The sequence below is a fragment of the Meriones unguiculatus genome, chromosome 1, assembly GCF_030254825.1.
Source record: "Meriones unguiculatus strain TT.TT164.6M chromosome 1, Bangor_MerUng_6.1, whole genome shotgun sequence".
Taxonomy (NCBI): Eukaryota; Metazoa; Chordata; class Mammalia; order Rodentia; family Muridae; genus Meriones; species Meriones unguiculatus.
Window position 1 is genome coordinate 42,106,262 of NC_083349.1, and position 23,873 is coordinate 42,130,134.

Sequence of the window (23,873 nt, forward strand, 5' to 3'; positions counted from 1 at the left end):
GGGAGAAGGGCAACAAAAATGATGTATGACTCGGAGGGAAGGAGAATAACAGTCTATAAATATTTGAAAGGTAATATAAAAGAGGGAGAGAGATTATTTACAGCAGTGGAGGGGATTTTGACAGAGAACAAAAGCTTGCATCCAGGAGCAGGGGGAAATTGAATAGGGCTGGGAGGGGGGAAAAACAAAACAAAACAAAAAATCCCAAAGCCCAAGAAGTGTGATTAAGCAAAGAAATGTCATTCTCAATAGTGCTAGTTTTTGTCGCCAGGAGCCAGAATGGCCAGGAAGAAGTGTTCTACACAGAGGACTCAGAGGGTGTGAATCACATTTTCCTGATTCTGTAGGTTTTCTTCTTTCCTTCTTAAATGTGTATTTTGTTTAATTTCCAATTCTGGTGCTCAGTTTCCGGAGGTGTAAGTAGTAATTCCAGTGTGACCAGCTTTCTTTTTCACTGAGTGTCTGCCTTGTGGCAGAGATTGTCTTAGCTGCTTTGTTATTTATTATTTTCATTTAACCTTTACAACAACTCTGTAAAATAGGAACTATTTTTTTTCCACTTAGGAGAAAATTGAGATTCCGTAACTTGCCTCAGATCACTTGTATATTGCGTGGCAGGGCTGGAGGTCACAGCACAGTCTGGAACACACCCTGCTAGGCCCCATGACCCCTGTCACACGGTATCTGGGACCTACCAGCCAGCTAGGTAACCCTTTGGATACAAGTGCGCCGGGCAAGTAAAGTAATTGGTGTTGAGAGATGTCTTCGCCCTATTGTTTTAGTCTCTTTAAATTTTTTATTAACTTTTTTATTTTTATTACTGATATTACCACTACTTTATTTTATGTGTGTGGGCGCTTATCTGTATGTATCTCTTCGTACAACATATGTGCCTGATGCCTACAGAGGCCAGAAGAGGACATTGAATGCCCTGAGGCTGTAGTTATAGCAGTTGTGAGCAGCCATGTGGGTGCTGGAAATCAAATCCAGGTCATCTGGAAGAGCAGCCAATCAATGCTCTTAACCACTGGGCCATCTCTCCCACCTTCTTTGTATTCTTGAGAGATATTTCTCAGTAGGGTGTGTTATGAATATACTGTTTTTTCTTGTTGTGTGAATTCAGGAGTCCTATGGCATTTAGCCACCCTTATAGAGAGTTCTGTGCAGTCTTTTTAAGGAAAAGAAGGTTATCCACATCAGGCCTTATCCTGGACCTCACATGCCAACGGGTTGGGTTCCTTTTGTGGCATTCTGCATTTCTTGCCCTACTGCTTTTATTTAGGGCGTTCCCACACCAAAACAAAATAGGAAGAATAAACTACTCCCAGTAAAAGAGGGATCTGGAGAGCTGGGGATGCAGTTCAATAGTAGGTTGCGTACTTAACACGAGCTCAGCCTCTAGCTGTGAAAATAGGAAAGAGTGGGGCAGGGGGAGATCTAGGACCTTTACCATCATTGCAAGAGCTTAGAAAGCTGGAGCCTGAAGGCCTGGGCTTTAAAGTAGACCCCTGTTACTGCTACCCAACCCCCACCCCATGTGCCAGGCACCTTTCTGGGTTCCAGCTGGTTCCTCACATTCTCAAGATTCCATTGGTTATTGTGCACGGCCGTGGACAGAAGACTTTAACCTACATTTTTAAATTTCAGAGAGTGTTATAAGGGAGAGTCACAAAGTTAGGGCCCCTTGTTATTGGCAGCTTTAGGGGTGGCTCCCTTTGGTAAGCACTGGTAAGTATGGTTGGCACTTTGAAGGATGTTGTTGGTATTCAAAGGGCTGTTCCCTAGTGAAACTGACTGGCTCCTCTAAAGTGAGGAAGGCATTAAAGTTCAGCAGGGCTAACTGGGAAGGAAGAACAGACCATCAGGAGTGGGAGGGGGACAGGAGAGTAACGAGGGGCAATTATGGCCGAAATACATTATGTACATGTATGAAAAATTGAGGACAGTGTCTGATTGTTTATTTTGCTTTGAAAAAACTTTATTTTTATTTATTCATTTAGATTTATTTTATTATTATTTTGTGTGTATGAATATTTTGTACCACATGCATCCCTTATGCCCAGGGAGGTGGTGAGCTTCCATATGGGTACCAGAAATTGAACCTGGGCCCTTTGCATGAACAATAAGTGCTCTTAACCACTGAACGAACTCTCTGGCCCATTTGTTTTGCTTTTAAGAGATGGAGTCTCTCATCCTGAGTGAGGTATCCCAGAAGCAGAAAGACAACACAGGGTATATACTCACTCATAAGTGGGTATTAGACATGTAATATAGGGTAAACATATTAAAATCTGTACACCTAAGGAAGCTTATCAAAAAGGAGGACTCTGGCTAAGATGCTCAATCCCCATTCAGAAAGGCAAAGAATATGGACATCGGATGAGGAAGAAAACAGGGAACAGGACAGGAACCTACCACAGAGGGCCTCTGAAAGCCTCTGCCCTGCAGGATATCGAGGCAGATGCTGAGACTCATAGCCAAACTTTGGGCAGAGTGCAGGGAATCTTATGACTGAAATGGGAGATAGTAAGACCTGGAGAGGACAGGAGCTCCGCAAGGAGAGCAACAGATCCAAAAAGTCTGGGCACAGGGGTCTTTTCTGAGACTGATAATCTAGCTGAGGACCACTCATGGAGATGGCCTGGAACCCCTCCCTGCACAGATGTAGCCATGGCAGCTCACTGTCCAAGTGGCCTCCATAGTAATGGGAAAAGGGACTATCTCTGACATGAGCTGATTGGCCTGCTATTTGATCACCTCCCCCTGAGGGGGGTGCAGCTTTACCAGGCCACAGAGGAAGACAGTGCAGCCAGTCCTGAAGAGACCTGATAGACTAGGATCAGAGGGAAGGGGAGGAGGACCTCCCTTATCAGTGAACTGGGGGAGGGTTATAGGTGGGGAAGAGGGAGAGAGGGTAGAATTGGGAGGGGAGGAAGGAGGGAGCTACATGGGTGATGCAAAGTGATTAAACTGTAATTAATAAAAATAAAAATAATTAAAAAAAAGAGAGGTGGAGTCTCACTGTGTTGCCCAGGCTGGCCTCAGATTTGGGGGCTCAAGCCTCCCGTAGCTGAGATGATAGGCTTGTGCCACCATGGTTGGCTCAAGCATCAGACTTCTATTAGGGACATAGTGGCAGTATGTGTCAAGGATCTTATTTTACCTATGCCACAATGCCCTTTTCCTTACCTTTAACTGTGGTGGCATGCGGTGAAGACCGCTGCCATGGTGATGTGGAAATCTAACACTTAGCTGAAGCTGCTGGTATATTTCATTGTTGGTTTTCTGTGTGCCAGTCTGGTATCTTCTTCCCTTTGGGATTGTGTGCCTTTTTTTTTTTTTTTTTTTTTTTAATAAAGAGCCTTTTGTTTTCTGTCCCTGTGAGTTGCCTGTGGTAGCAGTTCCATTACTTTAGCTGTAAACTGTAATGATTCTCCCTTGGCCATATTTCTCCCAAGGCTTCCTATCTCAGTTACTTGTAAGGCTTCTCCTCCCCTTCCTTGTTCTCTTTGATTTTTTTATAATTGGCTTAAAACTCTTCATATTTAATCTGCAGTGACTTTGTTTCTCCTCCACAGCTCTTCATGCTCAGTCCCTGGGAATTTAATAATCTGTTTCTTATTGTTTTCTCATATTATTTTTACGGTGTTGTGTTTTTTGTGGCAGTGGTGATCATCTTTTCTTCTTGCCTGCCCATCGCTTTGTTTTAGCTGTTGGGGAAGGCATGTGTGGTGTCAATAATAAGCAAAGTTGTGCCCCGTCTATGGAGTTGCCGGACTGGCCAGTCGCTGACCTGGCTGAACCTGTGAACACCTGCTGGATACCTGGTTGTGTGAATTACCAGAGCCTGGCTGGTCAGAGAAGTGTCTTGGCCTCCCATCCCCCACCCCCGGAGCAAAATATGATTGCTCACGTGGGAGGAAGAACTGTTACCTCGCTGAAGCTGACTTTTTTGTGTCTGCCCTTGGATGGCATTTATTATAGTGGTTTTCCCAGCAAGCCTAGCTTTTCATCTCAGGTTGGCTTTTCAGGCACAGCACTGAGGCCTCTCCTCCTGAAGTCAAGGGTGGTGGCCTTTCCCTGTCCAAGAGCATCCCAAGGCTCTAGGACCCCAAATTTCTCATATGTTCTCTTGACTCTGGAGTGTACCATGGGCTTCAGTTGCATTTCGAGCCCTTAAATCTCTGTTTCTCTAGGAAGATTTGCATCGTCTTTTGATCCGATTCTTTAAAGAGTTTGTGAAGAAATGCTGTAAAGCACTGCCTTAAGTTTAAATCGACAATTACTTAAAAAAAAAACACTAAATTTCTTCTCTTTCCTTCATATTATTTAGGGCAGTTATAAAAAAAAATAACAGCTTTATTGAGGTGTAACTTACATACATGAAGTTCACCCCCTGAAAATATATTCACAGAGTTGTGTTCCTCGGGGCTTCCAGCTCCCCAAAATCCATATGCAACCAGTGCGCATTTCCTCCTTCCGTCGGCTTCTGGGCACCACTGGCGTATTTCATTCATGCATTGTAGTTGCCTACTCTGGACAGACATCTCATGCATGCAGAGGAGGGTGTGTGTGTGTCTGTCTTTTGCTACTCAGCATGATGTTTCCACGGCTTTACCATGCATATGTAAGTAGCCATACTTTTCATTTTTATTTATATCATTTTTTTTCTTTCTTTCCTGTTCAGCATTCTATTACGAGAACCAACCAGTTAGTAGAGGGCATTCAGGTGCAAAGTTTGGTGTGACCATCTCATTCTTTCTGAGCATACAACTAGGAGTGGAATCGATGGCTGACAGTGTGTCTCTTACTTTGAGGGACATCTAGACTGTTGTACAAAAGTATCTGCATCATTTTACATCTCCACAGCACTGCAATTCTTGGCCTCCTATTTCTTATCTTTAACACCGTGTTACTGCATGGATCTTGAGTTTGAGGCCAGTCTGGACTATATAGCAAGGCCGTCTACAAACAAACAACAACCAACACGCCAGCACTTGTATTTGTCCTTTGAGTCATGCTGTTCTGTTGGATGGAGACAGTATCTCACTGTGGCCTTGATCTGTGCTTTGCTGATGGCTGATTGTGCTTTGCTGATGGGTGGTGGTGCTGACCATCTTTTTATGTGCTTACTGTTCAGGTGTGGACCTTCTTTGGCGAAATGGTTATTTGGGGCTAGCGGCACAGCTCAGTGGGTAAGGGTGCTTTGTTTTCAAGCCTGGGGACCTGAGTCCAGTCAGGATCCGCACGGTGGAAGAAGAGCATTAGCTTCTAAAAGTCCTCCTCTGACTGTCACATGTGCTCTGTGGTGTGAATGAATGGATGATGTGATGGTAGATTCTTAAAAGTAGCTGTTGGAATCCCTTTTCCTTTTTAAGTTGGGCTGTTTTGTTGTTCAGCAAATGAGCTTTTGAATATAATCTCATAAGCCCTTAGGTATGGACAGAGGATCAGCGATCAGCGGAAGGAACGGTCAGGTTCCGTGCTGTGTACTTTCAGCATGTGCTAACTCATGTTGGCAAACTGAGCAAGTAAGATAAAGGAGGAGAGCGTCATGAGCGTGGCAGCGAAAACCACAGAAGGGCAGGTGAGAGTCTCCAGGGGGCCATTACTAAGAGGAGGACTGGCCTCAGGGCTTTCAAAAATACTGTCCTTTGAGAGAGACAGTTCAGTGAGGACCCGAGAGTAGGCACTCCACAGTTGAGAGTGAAGAGGAAAAGAACGAGAGAGTAACTTTGCTGTATGGTGCTTGCCTAAAAGTAATTTATGAAGGAGAAAGAAAGCTAGGAAGTGCATGTTTTGTCTGTGGCGTGCAGAAGGTGCCTTGTGAGGCACGTGACTGGTTAGTGGCCATTGGCGTAACTTTTTGTCCTGTTACTGGTTTCTTAGGCAACAGAGCAGTTTAGTAGACAGGGCCAGTAGAACTCATAATCTCACTCAGTTTTTAACTTACTTCTGTTAAAATTTTCCATTAAGGAAGAGACAGGGCTAGAGAGATATAAGTAGACAGTTCAGTGGAAGAACACTTTTCGAAGAATAATGAAGCTGTGGACTCCATCAGAAAAGGAAAGAAAAATTTGTTTTGTTTTGTTTTTCCAGACAGGGTTTCTGTATGTAGCCTTGGCTGTCCTGGACTCATCTGTACACCAGGCTGGCCTTGAACTCACAGAGATCTGAGTGCACTACCACACCTGGCTCAAAAAACAATTTTTATTTTATTTTTTAATCTGAGGGTGGTGGCACATACTTTGTTGTCACAGATACTTGGGAGGCTGAAATAGAAGGATCATGTGAATCTAGGAGCTCAAGAGCAGCGTAGGAAAATGCTGTCCCTTGTCTTACAGCAATATGAAAACCTGGGAGCTGGTAAGATGGCTCAGGAAGTAAAAGAACTTGGGGCACAAGCCTTTACACACACACACACACACACCACCACCACCACCACCACCACCATCACTCACATAGTACATTAAAACAACAACAAAAGTTGGAGATGTAGGCTAGCAAGCCTGAAGCTCAGAGTTAGACTCTCCACCTTGGTGTGGCGGTGGCAGAGAGGAGAAATCAAGAGAAAAGCAGTGAGCTGTTGGTGTTGGCACATATTTATAGTCTCAGTACCCAGAGCTGAGGCAGGAGATTTAGAGGTCCAGGCTAGCCTAGGAATGTCTGTGCGCGAATAGATACGCGTACACATATGTCAGAGATGTACACATGTGTACCAAGCATTCGTGCTTTTACTCTTCCAGTTCCTGCCTTTGAAGGGCTGGGTGTACCCAGTTCTGCAGTTACATAGCCTGTGACTCCAACCAAAACAACGACGATAATAAAGTGGCTAAGCTGTTGTCGCCTGCCTCTGTGAGAGGTGGTGTCCCTAGAGTGGTGTTTTCACAGATGCCCTCCATACCTCACTGGTTGACAGTCTCATGGTGGAGCAGGTGGCTGTAAAGACAGTGAGTGCTTGTCACCAAATCACCTTACGCGGTTCAGGGTAGCTTATATACACTGTTTGGAAACAGCACACAGCAGCATGTTGGCCGCAGCTGGTTGGCAAAGGTGCCGCTGCAGCATAGCCAAAGGAAGCCAGCGTTCGAGGGGTTGCTTGAAGGATGGACCAGAAGATCTCCAGCTGAAGGCTTTGGAACAGGGATGGTGCACACTGGCACCATTTGGTTGCTGGGAATCGAACTCAGGATCTCTGGAAGAATAGCCAGTGCTCCTAACCTCTGAGCCGTTTCTCCAGCCTCCATATCTGAATTCTTTGTCTTGTTTTCCAAGACAGAGTTTTACTATGTAGCCTTGGCTATCCTGGCCTAACTTTGTAGACCAGGCTGGCCTCGAACTCACAGCTATTAGCCTGCCTCTGCCTACCAGAGTGCTGGGATTACAAGTGTGTGCTGCTACGCCCGGCTCATTTCTGCATTCTAATAGGACAGGTCTCTGTTAATTATTAGCAGTATCTTACGTGTCAGGGTCCACACACCACGCTTACCACATGGAGGACGAATGCCAGGTCTCTTAGTGGTTCCTCAGCTATGGTCCAAGGGTCACAGCTGTGTGTATCTAGATTTGCCACTTGTACTTGAAGATGCATAAAATTGCTTTTGGAGCCCGCCTTGCGGCTCAGTCTGTGAAAGTTGCTAGGTTTAATTCTTCATGGTTTATATCAGCTTAGCGCTGGGAGGTGATGGTGCACACACCTTTAATCCGAGCACTTGGGAGGCAGAGGCAGGTGGGTCTCTGTGAGTTCCAGCCCAGCCTTGTCTACAGCTAGTTTCAGGACAGCGAGAGCTACACAAAGCCCTCTCGAAAAACAGACCCCACCCCCCTCCCCACCCTTCCCATGCAAGAGCATGATGGGAATAGCCAGCTGGGTGAGCCAGCCAAGCCAGCAGCTGCCTGCACCCCACCTAGCCACGCCCTGCTGGGGACTGGGGTGTCTGTGACGCGTGTTACCACTGAGGGCCACGCAGATGTCCACCGTCTGTGCTGCAGCCTGAAGCCATGTTCATGTCTGTGGGCTGTTCTGCCTTTGGGGTCCATGCGGATCTGGGTGGCCTGTGCTGCCACCTGAGGCCATGATGATGTCCAGGGTCTGGCCAACCTCTGAGGGCTTTGTCTGGGTTCAGGGTCCTACTGCCGCAGGGGGCTGTGTGTCCCTGATCTGTGCTTTTGCCAGAGACTATTTAGAGAGAGATCCATGGTCTGTGCTCCTGCTGATTGTGAAGAGCGAGGCAGCTACTTTTGCTGCTGTGATGTTGATGACTGCAGATGCACAGCCCAAGAGGAAGGGACAAGGAAGGCTTCAGTGACAACCCCTACATCCCCGGTGCACTCCCCACCGCCCCACCCCCACTCCATTTGTGGGTGAAGTCACTGAGTGGAGCAGATGTGAAAGGACTGGGAAGGGATTGTGATGGAGTGCATGATGTGAGGCTCCTAAAGAATCGATAAAAATGTTATGTGGGGAAACAAACAAGGACATCCTAGTATTGTCTGGGTCATGTGTAATCAGTGGTCACTCTTACGCCGATGCAGAATAAAAAGGAGCAAGCAGAACCATGAGAAATAAAATCTCCAGTTTAAGGATTAAAGGAGCACCATTAAGTGTAACGCTGAAGACAGACTTTCCAGGAGAAGCCTGATGCTAAATGGAATAAAAGGAGTGGTAACCTCAGGGCAAGACCCCACCAAGCTAAGCTTTTCAAGGTGTGAAAAGGAATTAAAGGAAAGCTTAAGCAGTGAAGGGAGCCATCAATGACAGAAAGCTAATGCAAATGTATTTTCCCAAGGGGGCCCTGAGTTCCAGCCCCATAAGGCAGAGCCGGATTGGCACATTCAGCCAAGTGGTTCTGGCTTTAGAGCCAAGAATACAAGAAAGGTTGTGGAGTCTCCCTCCGCTAAGGGAAGCTGTTGAGGCTGGTGTGTGTTTATGTGTGTGTGTGTGTGTGTGTGTGTGTGTATGTGTGTGTGTATGGTGTGGTGTCCCTGCATAGAGGCCAGGAGAGGCCATTACTGAAGGTTTGTGAAGGTGAAGCCTGGATTGTGTTGGAGTTGCTGGAGATGGCCAGAGTCATAGGCTACCTGCTGAGGAAAGCTGCTGACTGAATGGAACCAGTGGGAGTGGGGGGTGGGGGGGCAGGCATGTGCTGTAGTCAGCAAAGCTGGAAGGAGATGGTGTTCTGAAGAGTGCTTTGACATCAGACACGGAGTTACAGAATTTGGAGTTTTTCCTGCTGGGTTTTGGACTTGCTTCGGTCCAGTATTTCTTCACTGTGCTCCTTTATTCTCCCTTTTGGAATGGCAGTGTATATTGCTTGCCATTTTGTGTTGGAAGTATGTGACCTGCTTTTTAATTTTGATTCATTATTATCAAAATAGTTTTCTTTCATACAATACATCCCAACCACACTTCTTCTTTCTCCACTCCTTCCAGCTCCCTGCTACACCTTCCCTGTCCCCCAGATCCGCTCCCCATCTATTTCCTCTTAAGAAAAGAGCAGGCCTCTGAGAGACAGCCCAACACAACAAAACAAGACAATGCAGAAGCCCCCATATCAAGGCTGGACAAGACAACACAAGAGGAGGAAAAGAGTCCCAGGAGCAGGCAAAAGAGTCAGAGACACATTCACTCCCACTGTTAGGAATCCCACAAAAACTCTAAACTAACAGCCAACACATATACACAGAGGACCTGGTGTAGACCCGTGCAGGCCCTCTGCTTGCTGCTTCAGTCTCTGTAAAAGCCCGTATGAGCTCTGCTTAGTTGATTCAGTGGACCATATTCTCCTGGTGTCCTCTCTTCCCCCTGACTTCTACAATCTTTCCTCCCCCTCTTCCACAGGGTTGATCTCGGAGAGGAGGACCCGATGGAGACCTCCACTTCAGTGTCTGTCTGTCTGTCTCTCTTTCTCTCTGTGTGTCTTTCTGCATAATGCCTGGCTGTGGGTCTCTGCACCGTCTGCACCAGAGAAAGCCTCTCTCATGACTGGACCAGGCACCAATGTATGAGTATAGCAGAATATCATTAGGAATCATTTCGTTGACTTTTTTTTTTCCTCTTGCTAGTCATGTTTAGTTTTACCCTAGGGCTGTGAGCTATCCAGTCTTTAGTTCCTAGCCATCCAGGCAAGGCCATGCCCCCCCAGGTGGGGCATGGGTTCCATTTTGTGGTTCCATCTTGATTTTAAAGGGAGATACAGTTAAGAGGATGCCATGAGTCTCAGGAGACTAAGATCTCTGGACTTTTAAACAGTGTTGAGACTGATACACTGTGGGGCCTTTTGAAGTTAAACTAAATGCATTTTTGGGTTATGATATGGCTACAAGCCTGTGGGGAGCGGGGATTGGAATGTGGTGGTTTGAGTAAGAGTGCCTTCCATAGGATCATATATTTGAATGCTTGCTTAGTCACCAAGAGGTAGATGAGAAGGATTGAAAGATTAGAAGGATTAGGAGGTGTGGCGTTGTTGGAGGAAGTGTGCCACTGGGGTTAGGTGGACTTTGAGGTTTTTGAAAGCCACATCCAGCCTAGTGTTTCTCTTTCTTTCTTGGCCTGAGGATCAGGATGTAGCTCTGAGTTAGGGCTTCAGCACCATGAATGTTGCCATGCTTCTCACCATGATGATAATGGACTAAGTCTCTGAAATTGTAAGCCAACTCCCAATTAAATGCTTGCTTGTGTGAAAGAGTTGCCTTGGTCATGCTGTCTCTTTACAGCTATAGAACAGTGGCTAAGACACAATTAAACAGCAAAATCAAAGGAAGGGGAGTAGAAAGGGCTTGAGATAAATCCCTGTTTGGGCTCTCAACTTTTCCATAATGGAGAGTTATGATTTATTTTCCTTTTATTTGGGGAAAGGTAAGACTGTGGAGGTGAGGAAAGTACGAAGACTTATCTCCAGAACAGTGTAGGCTGTGTTTCAGTGTGCCAGTAATGTGTATCTGTCCTCTGATGTGGGCTTAGAATGCAGCATTGCGTTTCTACGGGTCAGAAGCTTCCTTCGCAAATTTGGTAAGATGAAACGGTTTGCTATACTAGCGTTCAAGCCTGGAGGTCACAGACTATGCTAGGAGAAATAATTATGCGCTGTAATGGGCAATTACTGATAATGGCCTTCCAGGGTGGCAGAAAATACACAGCCCCACCTCCTTGGCTGGAACGAACATTGAATAGCACATTAACTTTATAGCAAGCTGGAAGTTTGGCCCTGGAACTGCAGCCCCCACCCCCCAACTCCCATATAAATAAAATTCGGTCTTTGGGAAAGCGCTGTAGCAGCAGCATTAAGTCAAAAGCAGAGAGGAGGGGTGGGGCTGGGAACGTGGGATTTTGGAAAGGGAAGGAATGGTGAGCTCTGCCCCACCTGGCTGAATCTGTCACTCAGTATCAGTCGTCCCTGTTCCCAAGAATGCACAGAGAGTGGTTGTTGCTCTCCTGGCACCAGATTTATGTCTGACATTTAAAATAGCCCTGTCATGACTGCCTTGTGGGAGAAGCAGATTGTTCCCGCGCTTCCTGATTATGGCTTTAGGGAGTGATATCACACTGACTGCACTCAAGGCTACTGTCTGACCTCTGAGAAGGCCAGGAGAAGAGGTTTGTGCTCATTCCAAGTTGGGTTGCCTTTGGAAAGCCCTGCAGGTGCAAGCCAGCCTCCTATGGTGCCCTAATGAACACTTGGGAAAAGGATTTATGCCAGGAGTTGTTTGATGGCTTTCTGGCTGCACGACAGAAATGTTATGACTGTGCTGTGGTCAAGATAACAGTAATGGCATTTTCAGAACACATGCCATAGGTCAGAGCCTACATCTTAGACATGTATAGACTTTTTATGTAAGTGAGTGTTCTGTCTGCATGTACACCTGCATATTAGAAAGAGGGCATCAGATCACAAAGATGGTTATGAGCCACCATGTAGTTGCTGGGAACTGAACTCAGGGCCTCTGGAAAGAGCAGACAGTGCTCTTAACCACTGAGCCATCTCTCCAGCCCCATGTATAGACATTTTGTATAGTTACGCCCATAAGTACATAGCCCAGTTATTTAGGTGGTTAGGTGTAGGTTCTGAGATGTGAAAAAGTCAGGTTGCTTGCCTGACAGTAGATCCCAGATCAGGTTCAGCAACCTCACTGAGAGCAGTAGCTCTCACCCTGAGGTTCACTGCCTGGCCCTCTGTAGTTGTTAACAACGATCCAGGCTGAAGGATCAGGCTAGAGGTAACTCATTGGGATTTCATCGCCAAGCAATGAGACACTTGGCTCCAGTTGCTGGAGAAGGAAGTGTCTAGAAGGCAAAAGTTTTCAAGACATTTCAGTTGCTGAACCCCTTAGCAGTTTTAAAGATTGTTGAGGTTCTCAAGAACCACTGTGTGTATGGGTCGTATCCATTGATACCCATACAAAGACTGAAGCTGAGAAATTTATAAGTATCTTTTAAAATTCAAGTATCCTAGGTAGCTTTTTATTGCTGTGATAAAACGCTGCTAGTTAGGGTTACTATCACTGTGATGAAACAGCATGATGAAAGCAACTTGGGGAGGAAAGGGGTTATTTGGCTTACACTGCCACATCATTATTCATCGCTGAAGGAAGTTGGGACAGGAACTCAGGGCAGAAAGCTGGAAGCAGAAACCGATGGCACAGGCCGTGGAGGAGTGCTGTTTACTGGCTTGCTCCTCATTGCTTGCTCAGCCTGCTTTCTTGTAGAACCAGGACCTCCAGCCTAGAGCTGTTCCCACCCACAGTGGGCTGGGTCTTCCCACATCAATCACTAATAAAGAAAACACCCGTCAGGTTTGCCTACGGCCCAATTTATTGGAGGCAGCCCCTGCCCCCTTAATTAACTGAGATTCTCTTTTCTCAGATGACTTTAGCTTATGTGAAGTTGATGTAAAAGTAGCCAGCACAATAAGCAGAAGCAGCTTGGCGAAGAAAGAGTTCCTGTGGCTTACAGGGTCCCATGACAGTTCATCAGTGAGGGATGTCAGCGGGAGCTCAAACAGGAACTGGGAGGAAGGAACAAAAAGCAGAGACCTCGGAGGGAGGCTGTTTACTGGCTTGCTCCCCATGGCTTCCTCAGCTTGCTTTCTTACACCTCCCAGAACTACCAGACCAGGTGTGGCACTGCCCTTAGTGATCTGGACCCTCCCACATCAGTCATTAATCAAGAGAATGCCCCCACAGAGTTGCCTCCAGGCCAGTCTGGTGCAGATAGTCCCTCAATTGTGTTTCCCTCTTTCCAGAGGATTCTAGCTTTGTGTTAAGTTGACAACAAACTAAACAAAATGCAACAACTATACAGCACGATAAACCCATTGATTGTTGGCGTAAGTAAAGTGTTTGAATAAAAAGTAACTTCAGAAATTAACAGTGAGAGTACCTATATACATATCCTCAGTTTTCCCTTCTCTCTGGTTAAGAGGGGGCAGCCAGGCTTGCACAGTTGTTACTGCTGGCTGTTGCGTTGGCCGAAATACACAACAGGTGTGAAGAAAACTCAGCTCCCTGAGACTATTCTTGGCCTGTACTTGGAAAGTGCCCATTTCTTGTTTATTTGAGACAAGGCCTCACTCTGTAGCTCAAGCTGTTCTGGAACTCAGCGGGTAGCCAAGACACCCCAAACCAGAAATTCTTCGGCCTCAGATTCCTGAGTTCCGTGATTATAGGTGTACCTGTGTACCTGTGTACCACTCCTCTGCTTTAGTCTGTGCCTTCCTCCCTTGTTCCCATTCCTCTCCTTCCCACCCTGTAGAAACTTTTGAGTTGAACAAAAGCTAAGTGAAACAATATGAAGTAAAATTCAGATTTTTCTCTCCTTACTTTTGTGGAGTGGTCTTCTGCTTCACTTCGATCCCCTTTGGGGACCAGCATTGTCATCTACCTAACAAAACCCTTTCCAGATGATGAGCAGGGCAAGGCAACATCTCAAATCGCCATCCCATGAGAAATGGTGATGTTACAAAGATGACCTTGGTGATGCACCATCAGAGTGCATTGCCAATCTGTTCTGAGAAAGGGTCAGGTGGCCCTAGAGCTTCACAACTAAGGATGCTAAAGTCAGAGTACAAGCGAGGTGTCTAATACTGAATGGAACACTTCCATCTATTTGCATCAGTTGCTTCCTCCATAGATCAAAGTTGGGTGTAAAGCATGGGTAGGAGGCGCTGACTTGATCAGCTTTCTGCGGTCCTCAGTCATTCTCTCTGAGCCATTATGTTTCCGTAACTCTGTAGCTTTTCTATGGTGTGTCCTTACATTTTTCCACAACTGATGAACTCAGTGGGCCTGACTTAGTCTGCTCAGCCCTATCCAGGGCTAAAGGGGAACATGGCCTACTCTCTCCCGTTATACCTTCTGGCTTTCTGGAGTCAGAGTAGTCCTGGATTGGCAGGGTGGCTGTTGCTGTGGTTGCTGTCTCTCCATCCACCATATCCGGCTATTGGGGAAGTTCCTGACTGGACAAGCCATCTCCATCTCTAGAATAACCTTTTGCTGTAGGGACGTGCATCATCCTTAGACTAGGGGAATCATTTCTCACACTGGGACAGGCTTGATTGTCTCTCCCTGTATTGTTCTACCACAGATAGCTTTTGGGAACTGCTCCCTATAGCCTCTAGAAGCTCCTTAACACGCAATTTGGCTTTTTCTCAGATGCTTCCTTAGGAACTCAAGCTTGATGTTCATCCTGCCATGTTTGTCTCTGAGTAACCCAGATAGGCCCTTTTTTTTTTTTTCTGCTTTCCAGTTATTTTTTTTAATCTTCTCTATTTTTTTTTTCTTTATGTGCTCGTGGTCTGAGTGACTGAGAACCACCAAAGCCTTTAGTACTTCGTAAAGATCTTGCCCAACCAAAGCGCTCAGTGAAGCTCCATGCCAGCCTTGAGGTCCCTGCTGAGTCTACCTTTTCTTTAACTCCTCCATGAACACAGTTCTATCTGGCCAGGGAACGAGGGTTCAAACACAGCTTCTATTATTCCCAGCTCCCCGGTTAGCATCTGTCCCTCCTCTGTTGTTTTCCATTCCCGGGCATTTATGGGGAGCTCAGATGGAGAAAACCAAGTGTTCCTATTGGCTTTGGTAAGTCAGTTGGTCAGGGACTGAGTTCCCTCATACCATCTCAGGTTATGAAGCCTCTGCCTTAAGGAGGGATGGGAAACGTTACATTACTCAGGTTTTTGACTGATCCACGTTCTGCAGCCTCTCTAGCAAAGCTGCAAAGGCTTTTCCATTGCTTGTCTTAAAAATTTTCCCTAATTCCAGCAATTCAGTTGCTGAGTGTTTCCTCATTACTTTAGTCTCTAAGGGACCATTGTTAAGGCCCCCATCTGCACGTAGGATCACAGCTATTTCCTATTTTTCTAACGGTCAGACTTGAGAGATGTCTTCTACTCCTTTACCTAAACCTCTCTCTAATCCTCTTGTTTACCTAACATACTTGCCAAATCAGAGGCTAACGTGGAGAATACGGCCACATCTTCCTTACATGGTGCAGTTGCTTCCACAAACAGCTTCCCACTTGGCTGCCATCTTAGCCTCATGAATTTCGAACTACACATAGCAGAGGCCACGTAAACCTCTGCTGCTGCTTGCTGAAAGTCTCAACCCTGTGCCCTAATCTCCAGGACCGCAAATTTTCCTCTAAACCTTCTAACTCTTCGCAAGGCATCTGTGTATTCATGTGGTGGGTTCCACTCATTTAGCAGGCATGCCACCCCATACTGTGTAGACAAAGGCTGTCACTCTTGGGTTCCTCCCACAGATGCTGCTAATCCTGATGGCTCATCCTCCGCCCTCATCTGCGAGAGTTGCATGTCTCACTGCTCCTAACAAGTACTACTGTCATAGCACAAAGAACTACGCAACTCACACCACACAGGAAAGGGCAACTCACTCAATTGGAATTTCTGCCAAAGGTGGTTATCCTTGGGCTTCTCAGCCTCAGTCACATGCCTTGGTACTCATAGCAAGAACCATGCACGCACAAGGACCTCCCCAACTCTTCTTCAATTCTGTTGTGTTCCTGTTCTTGCGCCAGTTAAGTTGTGTGATGAAGCCTTTTCAGTAGATACAACATACACACTCTAGATAAGGAACCCGCAACACCCGAAGTATAGAAACCACTGAAATTGAATTTGGTGAACCAGTGAGTTTTATTAGGGTTACAGACATATGGGTGAGGGGTTAGTTAAAGGAACAGACCTGGCTTAAAGACAGCTGCATCACCAAGGCCCACGTGTCCTTTCCACGTGCCTCAGTTGGTCTGAGCCTCTTTCAGGCAGCTCAGTTTGTCTGAGGGTCTTTTTTTCAGTTCAGGTTTTATTGCTTCCTCTGAGAGGGAGGAGTCCAGAGAGTCTACTGAGTTTCAGGAACTTGCTGAAGCTGTTGAGTTGTTTACCTTCCTGCTTAAGGAGCTTCCCTGCAAGGCAGAATGTTTCAGTCTCTGAGAAAACTGGTAAAGAACAGTCTGTCTGTCTATCACCCTTCATGGCTTAGATTACTCAGTTATTCTTAGTGTGTGACATTCCAGGAGCTGATTAACCTGGACTTGGGAATGCCCTACAGAAAATGATTTTAGAAGACAAACAACAACAACAACAAAACAGGTAGTTTGCCTCCTTGCTTCGGTGAGGACTTCCCGGTTTCACCCTTGAGGTCCTTGGAAAGGATTTCTTTCACCCTTGGAAAGTCATCTTCAGAGGACGTTTCATGTCAGTTGGTGAAAAGTAATATTCGGTTTCAGATTTACTCCTATTTACTGGTGAAGGTTTTGCCGGCTGGCAACACAGATTCTTGAAGCTAAGAAGCATAGACATTTGCAAAGTAAGGAATTCTTGATGTGAAAGGAAAGACACTTCTTACTGTGAATTAAGTGTTAAAGTTTGCAGTGGTAAGTTTCGGCTTCATTTGTAGTCCTTTTCTCCCTTCACATTCAGAAGTGGGTATAATTTCAAGTTTGAATATAGAGGATTCAAAGTGCAACAATGCTGGGAATCCTGACACTAAAGAAGAGAGGGGAAAGCCTTCACCCACCTTAAAATGAATTACTGGTTAACTACTATTAATAAGCTGGATGCCCAGAGACCAGCATATAACACTCCAAGATCAATAAGGGTGTTTATCATGTGTGGGTATTGATCTCTGGTGAAGGAGTGAAATCATATTTCACACTGCATATGTTAGTACCAAAAAAAAAAAGTAACAGGACTGTGAAGGCTTGTCGGAGAATTAGGTGTCCACAAGGTGCCTGTAGCTAGCCACGGGTGGGCATTAGAGTGGCAGGTGGGGGTCTACAAGCCTCATGTCTGCAGATGGGTATGTGGAGACAGGGAGTCCAGAGTATTTGTGACAGTACCTACCTCTGGCTTTCGCTGCCTTTCCAGCTGGTTCTGCTGATGTTCTGTGAAAATTAGGTATGTATGCCAGTATTTATATAACACTTGAACCATCAGATTTGCTGGGCATGGTGGTGTGTTTCTGCAGCCACAGCGCTTAGAGACAAAGGCATGAGGATCACAGATTTGAAGCCAGGCTAGGTTACATGATGAGACCCTCACTCAAAACACCAAACATGAGCTTCTGGTTAAGGTGCAGGGTCCTGGGCTCAGTTCTCAGCAGTGAGGAGAAAGCTCTGACTTTCTGTTACCGTTGGCATCATGGCAGAGGACCACTGAGTGGATGATTGTGTAGGGGTCACTGGTTAAGAAAACTTCTACCTTTACTTGGGCTTGATGCCATGGGCTATTCCTTACTAATATCATCAGACAATCTTGGCCAGTTTTCGTTCTAGAAAGACACAGAGTAGCATCTAGTTTCATGTTTGTTTGTTTTTTTCCAATCATTATGATATTTCTTCTGCAGTCTATGCCTCTGGTCTTTGTATTAGTAATATTGCCTATGGAGCTTAAAGGACCCCGGCATGATGTCTTAGGGTTTTATTTCTGTGAAGAGAGACACCATGACCACGGGCAACTCTTATAAAGGAAAGCATTTAATTGGGGCCTGGCTTACAGTTGAGAGGTTTAGTCCATTATTGTCATGGCAGGAAGCATGGCAGCACGAAGGCAGACACGGTGATAGAAAGATATCCGAGGGGTCTGGAGAGATGGCTCAGCGGTTAAGAGCACTGGCTGCTCTTCCAGAGGTTCTGAGTTCAGTTCCCAGCAACCACATGGTGGCTCACAACCATCTATAATGAGGTCTAGTGCCCTCTTCCAGCATGCAGATGTACATGCAAGCAGGACATTGTATACATAATAAATAAATAAATCTTTAAAAGAAAGAAAGAAAGAAAGAAAGATATCCGAGAGATCTATGTCTGGATTGGCAGCCAGCATGAAGAAAGAGTGACACTATACTTGGCTAGAGCACCTGAAACATCGAAGCCCACCCCCAGTGACACACTTCCTCAGCAAGGCCACACCCACTCCAGCAAGGCCACACGTTTTAAGAGTGCCACTCCCTGTGAGCCCATATAGGGAGCCATTTTCATTCAAACCACCACACGTGATACTGGCTGGAGACTGGGTGGAGGAATTCAGTAAGGTTGGCAAAGCCGGGCCTCAGTTCTTAGCATTCTTCCCCCTTGAGGATGAAGCCTCCTTTTTGTTTACAACTTTCTGAAAGTTATATGTATGTGCATATGTATGTAAACACATCTATAAAATTTCATTTGTTTTCTACCTCTTTTGGATTGGCTTTTTTTTTTTTTTTTGAGACAGGGTTTCAGCATGTATCGCTGGCTGGCCTCAGACTCAGAGATCCACCCATCTGTGCCTCCCCAGTGCTAGGATCAAAGGCAGGCACCGCTGTGCCTGGTTTGAGTGTCCCATTTTTGGGGATACCTAGCTTGACTTTGACCTTTCGGTGTTGGGGAGAACAAACACCCTTTGATACTGCTTGGGGACTCTGCCATGATTGTGGCTGTAGTAGGCAGGAAAGGCAAATTGATCACAGGTGTTTATTATGGCAGTTTCTTCGCAGACTGGAGTGCATATGTCATGAGATCTCAGCACTGGGCAGGCTCAGAAGGGACGCTGGTGGCTTTCCTGGTTCCAAGCTGAAAGCTGTAAAGAGTGTATGTGGGTTCCATGAAGAGGTTTAGAGACTTTCAGACTGAGGCCTTCTTTGGGGGACTCAGCATCAATTCCCTTCATCCTCTGATGATCCTGAGTGTTATCCGTGTCTGCCAGCCATGTTCATCTGGTCACTGAAACAGTCATCTCTCTATGACTCTTCACATTAGCCTCCCTCTGAGTGTTCTCCACTTTCCTAAATCATTTCAACCTCAGATCATCCTTCTAGAAGCCTTGGTAAACCTCCCCATTCAGTACAGGTACCTGGAGAGTGTGGCTATACGCTTATGGTGACACAGGAATCTCCAAACACAAAGCTACAGGCTGAGCATATCACTCAGCGTCACTCAGCAGCTGGCATGTGTTAAGGTATCATCCCCAGTATCTAAGATCGTCTTCTCTGTTTATATATCATCTATATCTACAAAAGAATACAATTAAAATTAAACAACTATATTTGTTATGGTATTGATCCTGACTAATACCATCCCCAGGTGATGCTGTGGTCACTGATTCGGGGACCAGACTAAAGCACTGGAACTGACATGCTTCTCCTGGGGTGCTGATTTCATACAGTAGTAGCGTGCTCATTAAAGCTGGGACCTTGGGCTGGAGAGATGGCTCAGAGGTTAAGAGCACTGGCTGCTCTTTCAAAGGTCCTGAGTTCAATTCCCAGCAACCACATGGAGGTTCACAACCATCTATAATGAGATCTGGTGCCCTCTTCTGGCATGCAGGTGTATGTTCAGGCAGAACACAAATAAATCTTTAAAAAAAAAAATCATTTAAAGCCGGGAGCCACGAAGCTGTTTGTGTTGGGAAGATTAAAACAGAGAATTCTGGACTGGAGGTTTACCTTCATGGTACAGTGTCTGCTTAGCAGTTCAGTGTCTGGCAGCACAGGCATGCACACACGCTTAAACAGTTGATGGTTTATATAGAGATTTAAAAAGAAAACTTACCTCTTAGGGAATTTAGTGGCTTTGTGTTTGAAATTTGTGGACATGTGTTCTTGGCAAAGCTCACATGGTTTAATTATTTAAGTCTTGCTGTGACAGTGAGCTTTCCCAACATACATATCTATTTCCATTAAAGCTCAGAATAACTTGAAACAGAACAAAACAAAACAAAATTCAGGTTAAGTGGGGAAATGATGACATTATTAACTAATGACCAGCAGCCACAGTAAAGCACATTATGACTTGACCTGACCTAGCATCTTAAATGTGAGGTTTACCATACTGTTTTATTGAAGCCATTTTTCTTGTTACCTTGAACATTACTAGCACTGTCATTTTGTTCCTTGGTAAACTGAGGCCTGATGGGAGGAGCCGACCGAGCGTGATGGAGGTTCAGAGAGTGTACTGAGCCTCCGCCCTAGATGCTGGGCGCCTTGGGTCTTGATTTCTTTCTTTGCTTGCTACCCTGCTTTCTTTTCTTTAGTAATGACCTGGCTTTTGAGTACAGGTGCTGAGGTGTCTCCCTTCCCTTAGCGTCTGAGATTGCGTGGGAAATGAGTCACCGATACTTTGGGCTGGCTGGAAGATCCCCTACATTCAACCCCTCCCCTTTCGTTTCAGATGTCTAAATGGTTTGTCAGTTTTGAGACGTTTCTGTTGCTTTTGCAAGTAGGTAAGGAATAAAAGACTCAGCACTGAAAACAGGGATTAGGTACCAAAAATTATTGATTATGCCGAAAGGTTGTTTTATTTTATTATTTTTTTAAATGTATGTATGTGACAAGCTCCAAGTATTTATGTGTACCATTTGTGTGCCTGGGGACTGCTGAGGCCAGAAGAGGGAATTGGGTTCTCAGGAACTGGAGTTACAGGTTGCTGTGAGCTGCTGTGTGGGTGCTGGGAACTGAACCCAGGTCCTCCTCAGTAGCTGAGTGCTCCTAACGCACAAACCATCTTTCCAGCTCTCACCTTGTTTAGAGTTCATTTTCATGCCCCACATGTCCCTGTTCCAGGCTCTCCTTACATCTGTAGTCTGATGTGGTCTCTCTGGTCATGTGGTGCTCCCTAGTTGGTCTTCTTTCTCATCTCTCCTTTACCTTTCCAAGAATTTCTGTCAGGTGACGCTGTTGTGGCGTAGCTCTGTCGGTTAATCTTCCAGCTCAGAAATATTCATTGGTTCCTGTTCTGTTGCATCTTGAGAACGAGATAAAGGTTTCCTGGGCCTGGCTCCAGCATGCCTTTCAGCCCACTCTGTCCCTGCTTTTCATCCAGTTCTGCCTGATTCTTTATCTTTCACTCTATCTTCCTGCCATTTTCTCTTTGTCCATGCTCTTCCCTCTGTCCCTCCCTCCTTCCCCATCCCCCTCTCTCCAGCCCTATCCTCAGCTCTCCTTATTTTTCTAGGATGGGGCTCAGAATTTTTTTTTTTTTCCTGCAAAGGTATCTAATTCTTTTCTAGATTGCAAGTTATCTCTCCATTCTCTGAATTTCCATAGTTTATGGGTCTTTAATTTTGACAGGATACAGTTGAAACCTTTCTTTATTTCAGCTGAAGAATCAGCAATAGTTTGTCACCTGAGTATCTGGACCCTTGGCAGATCCTGATGACTACAATGGGCTGGCTAATTACTGTTTGCAATTATGTGAAAAATTACTCTCTTCTCAATTATGTGGAAAAGCTTTAGTGCAGCATAGCATTGATTGGCCGGTCCACAAAGCTTCAAATAGTACTACTGACTGTATTTTTGCAGAACAAGTTGGTCCATACTCTGGCCATACTAAAGAACACGGTATCCTATCCACCATGGAAGGAGGTGAAAGAAACAGTGTGTGCTCAGGCTCAGCCCCTTACTGAGTTCCTGGGGTGGCGTTAAATTTATCATGTGGTTAGAATTCATAGACAGGTTAACCGGACACCGGATTTCATCTCCAGTTTCTTGACTTTTGGGGGGGCATTTGAGTTGAGGTTGCACTGTCAGGCTTTATGTCATTTAATCTACCTCTAAAGTGATTTGGTTCCCCCCACCCACCCAACCTGGCCACTGGTCTTCCAGTTGTGGCTGAAGAAGCAGTGGATGGTTTCTGCCTTGCATTTCCAGGTTCTTTGCTTATCTTGGGGATGGAAGTTGAGGCATAGCTGAGGTTTGGAGGGCAGGGCTTGTGGACCCCCTACGTTAAATCTCACGCCGTCTTTTCATTATTTTTCTCTCTTCCTTTTCAGAGGGACGCATGGTCATCCAAGATATCCCCGCTGTCACCAGCAGAGGGCACGTGGAGAACACGCCTGACCTGGTGTCAGACCCCGCCTACTACAGCAGCTTTTACCAGCCGTCTCTGTTTCCTTACTACAACAATCTGTACAACTACCCGCAGTACTCCATGGCCTTGTCTGCTGAGTCCTCCTCTGGGGATGTGGGAACCCCCCTTGGGGGGTCCCCTGTGAAGAACAGCCTGCGGAGTCTCCCAGCACCTTATGTGCCTGCTCAGACTGGAAACCAGTGGCAGGTATGACCCAGGATTAATGGGCTATGCGAAACACATGTGCATGTGAATGCACACACATGCGCACACGTCCCATGCACGTGGTCAGTTTAGCACACGTGTGAAAACGCTATGACGTGCAGGAAAAAGCACGTTGGTTTTCTTCCCGTTAATAATGTCATTTGACTCCAGAGATTAGCTGCAGGGACTTGGAAGGGATTATGCACATATCTGGGGTTCGTTTTCAGTTTTAGTTTTTCTCACATTGTCATTTTGCAGAAATACCCAGCTGGCCAGAGTTAGCATATCTGAGGCCCCACCCCCTCCAGCCTACCCTACCCTGGGGCAGCTTAGATTATCTCAGGTGCAGCTTTCTGGGTGGCAGTCACCTCCTGAAACTTTTTTACACTGGGAGAGAGATTATGATGCGTGTGTTTACATGGCAGAAAAGGTAAGAAAGGGAAGGAAGTTGTGTTGCGATGGCAGGAACGTAGGTGCGTGTTTTTTGGAAATGGTTGTGAGTCTTTCAAAGTATACACGTATGACTAAAATAGTGTGCAGTCAGGAGCAAACACAGCATTTTGTTTCCTTAGGGAGAGAGCATTGTCTGGGGCGATTCTGCCTTTGAGGGTAGAACCATTTCCACCAGGTCCTTGTGTTAGAACCAGAGCACACTGAGGCTAGATGTGTGTACTAGGAGTATGTGGAGGAGAGGTTAGACCCACACCACCAGGCTGCAGAAGCTGCTGTGTGGTCACCGAGGCTGTGGGAACATGCCAAGGCTTTCTCAGCAAGGATCTGGTTTCAGTGCAGGGTAACATACGTGCAGGAGCCAGTGCAAATCTTTGATGTCCTGGTTTCTTCTTTCTTACTTTCTTGGCTTTATTGAGGCATAATTGACAAATTGTATGTATGCATCCTGTATAGTGTGGTGTCTTGATGTGTGTACGCATGCTGCATTGCTTATCACAGGCTAGTGATGGCACATGTGTGAGTGTGTGTGCGCGCCTGTGTGCTCGCACTCCTAAGGTTTACCCTGCCTTTTCCAGATAGGCAGCATCATTGATGAGAAGCACTACAATGTACATCAAACTTCTAGAACTTCCTCAAAATTGAAGTAGAGACTTTGACTCCTGTCTCGCCACTTCCCCACCCACAAGCCTCTGTCAAATCAGCTCTGCGACTTTCTGCTTCCAAGGGTTGAGGGAGTTTTGTTCTTTAACCTTAAGCCCATAATGTGACCTGACATTGTCCTCTAATGAAGTCTGTTTCATTTCACCTCTTCTTTTTTCCTTTTGGAGCGAGGGAATTATTCATACACAGGTCATCCCACTTTGGGGATTTTCTTGCTACACTCTGGGAT

At 45.9% G+C, this 23,873-nt stretch overlaps 1 protein-coding gene across 1 annotated transcript in view; it reads left to right on the forward strand.

Annotated features, from left to right (window-relative positions):
* Window positions 1-23,873, forward strand: part of Dmrt1 (doublesex and mab-3 related transcription factor 1) — a 99,321-nt gene that overhangs the window by 18,814 nt on the left and 56,634 nt on the right. The window contains exon 3 of the mRNA XM_021627701.2: window positions 22,251-22,534. Within this exon, the coding sequence (XP_021483376.1) occupies window positions 22,251-22,534 (284 nt within the window). The remainder of the gene's footprint in view (window positions 1-22,250; window positions 22,535-23,873) is intronic.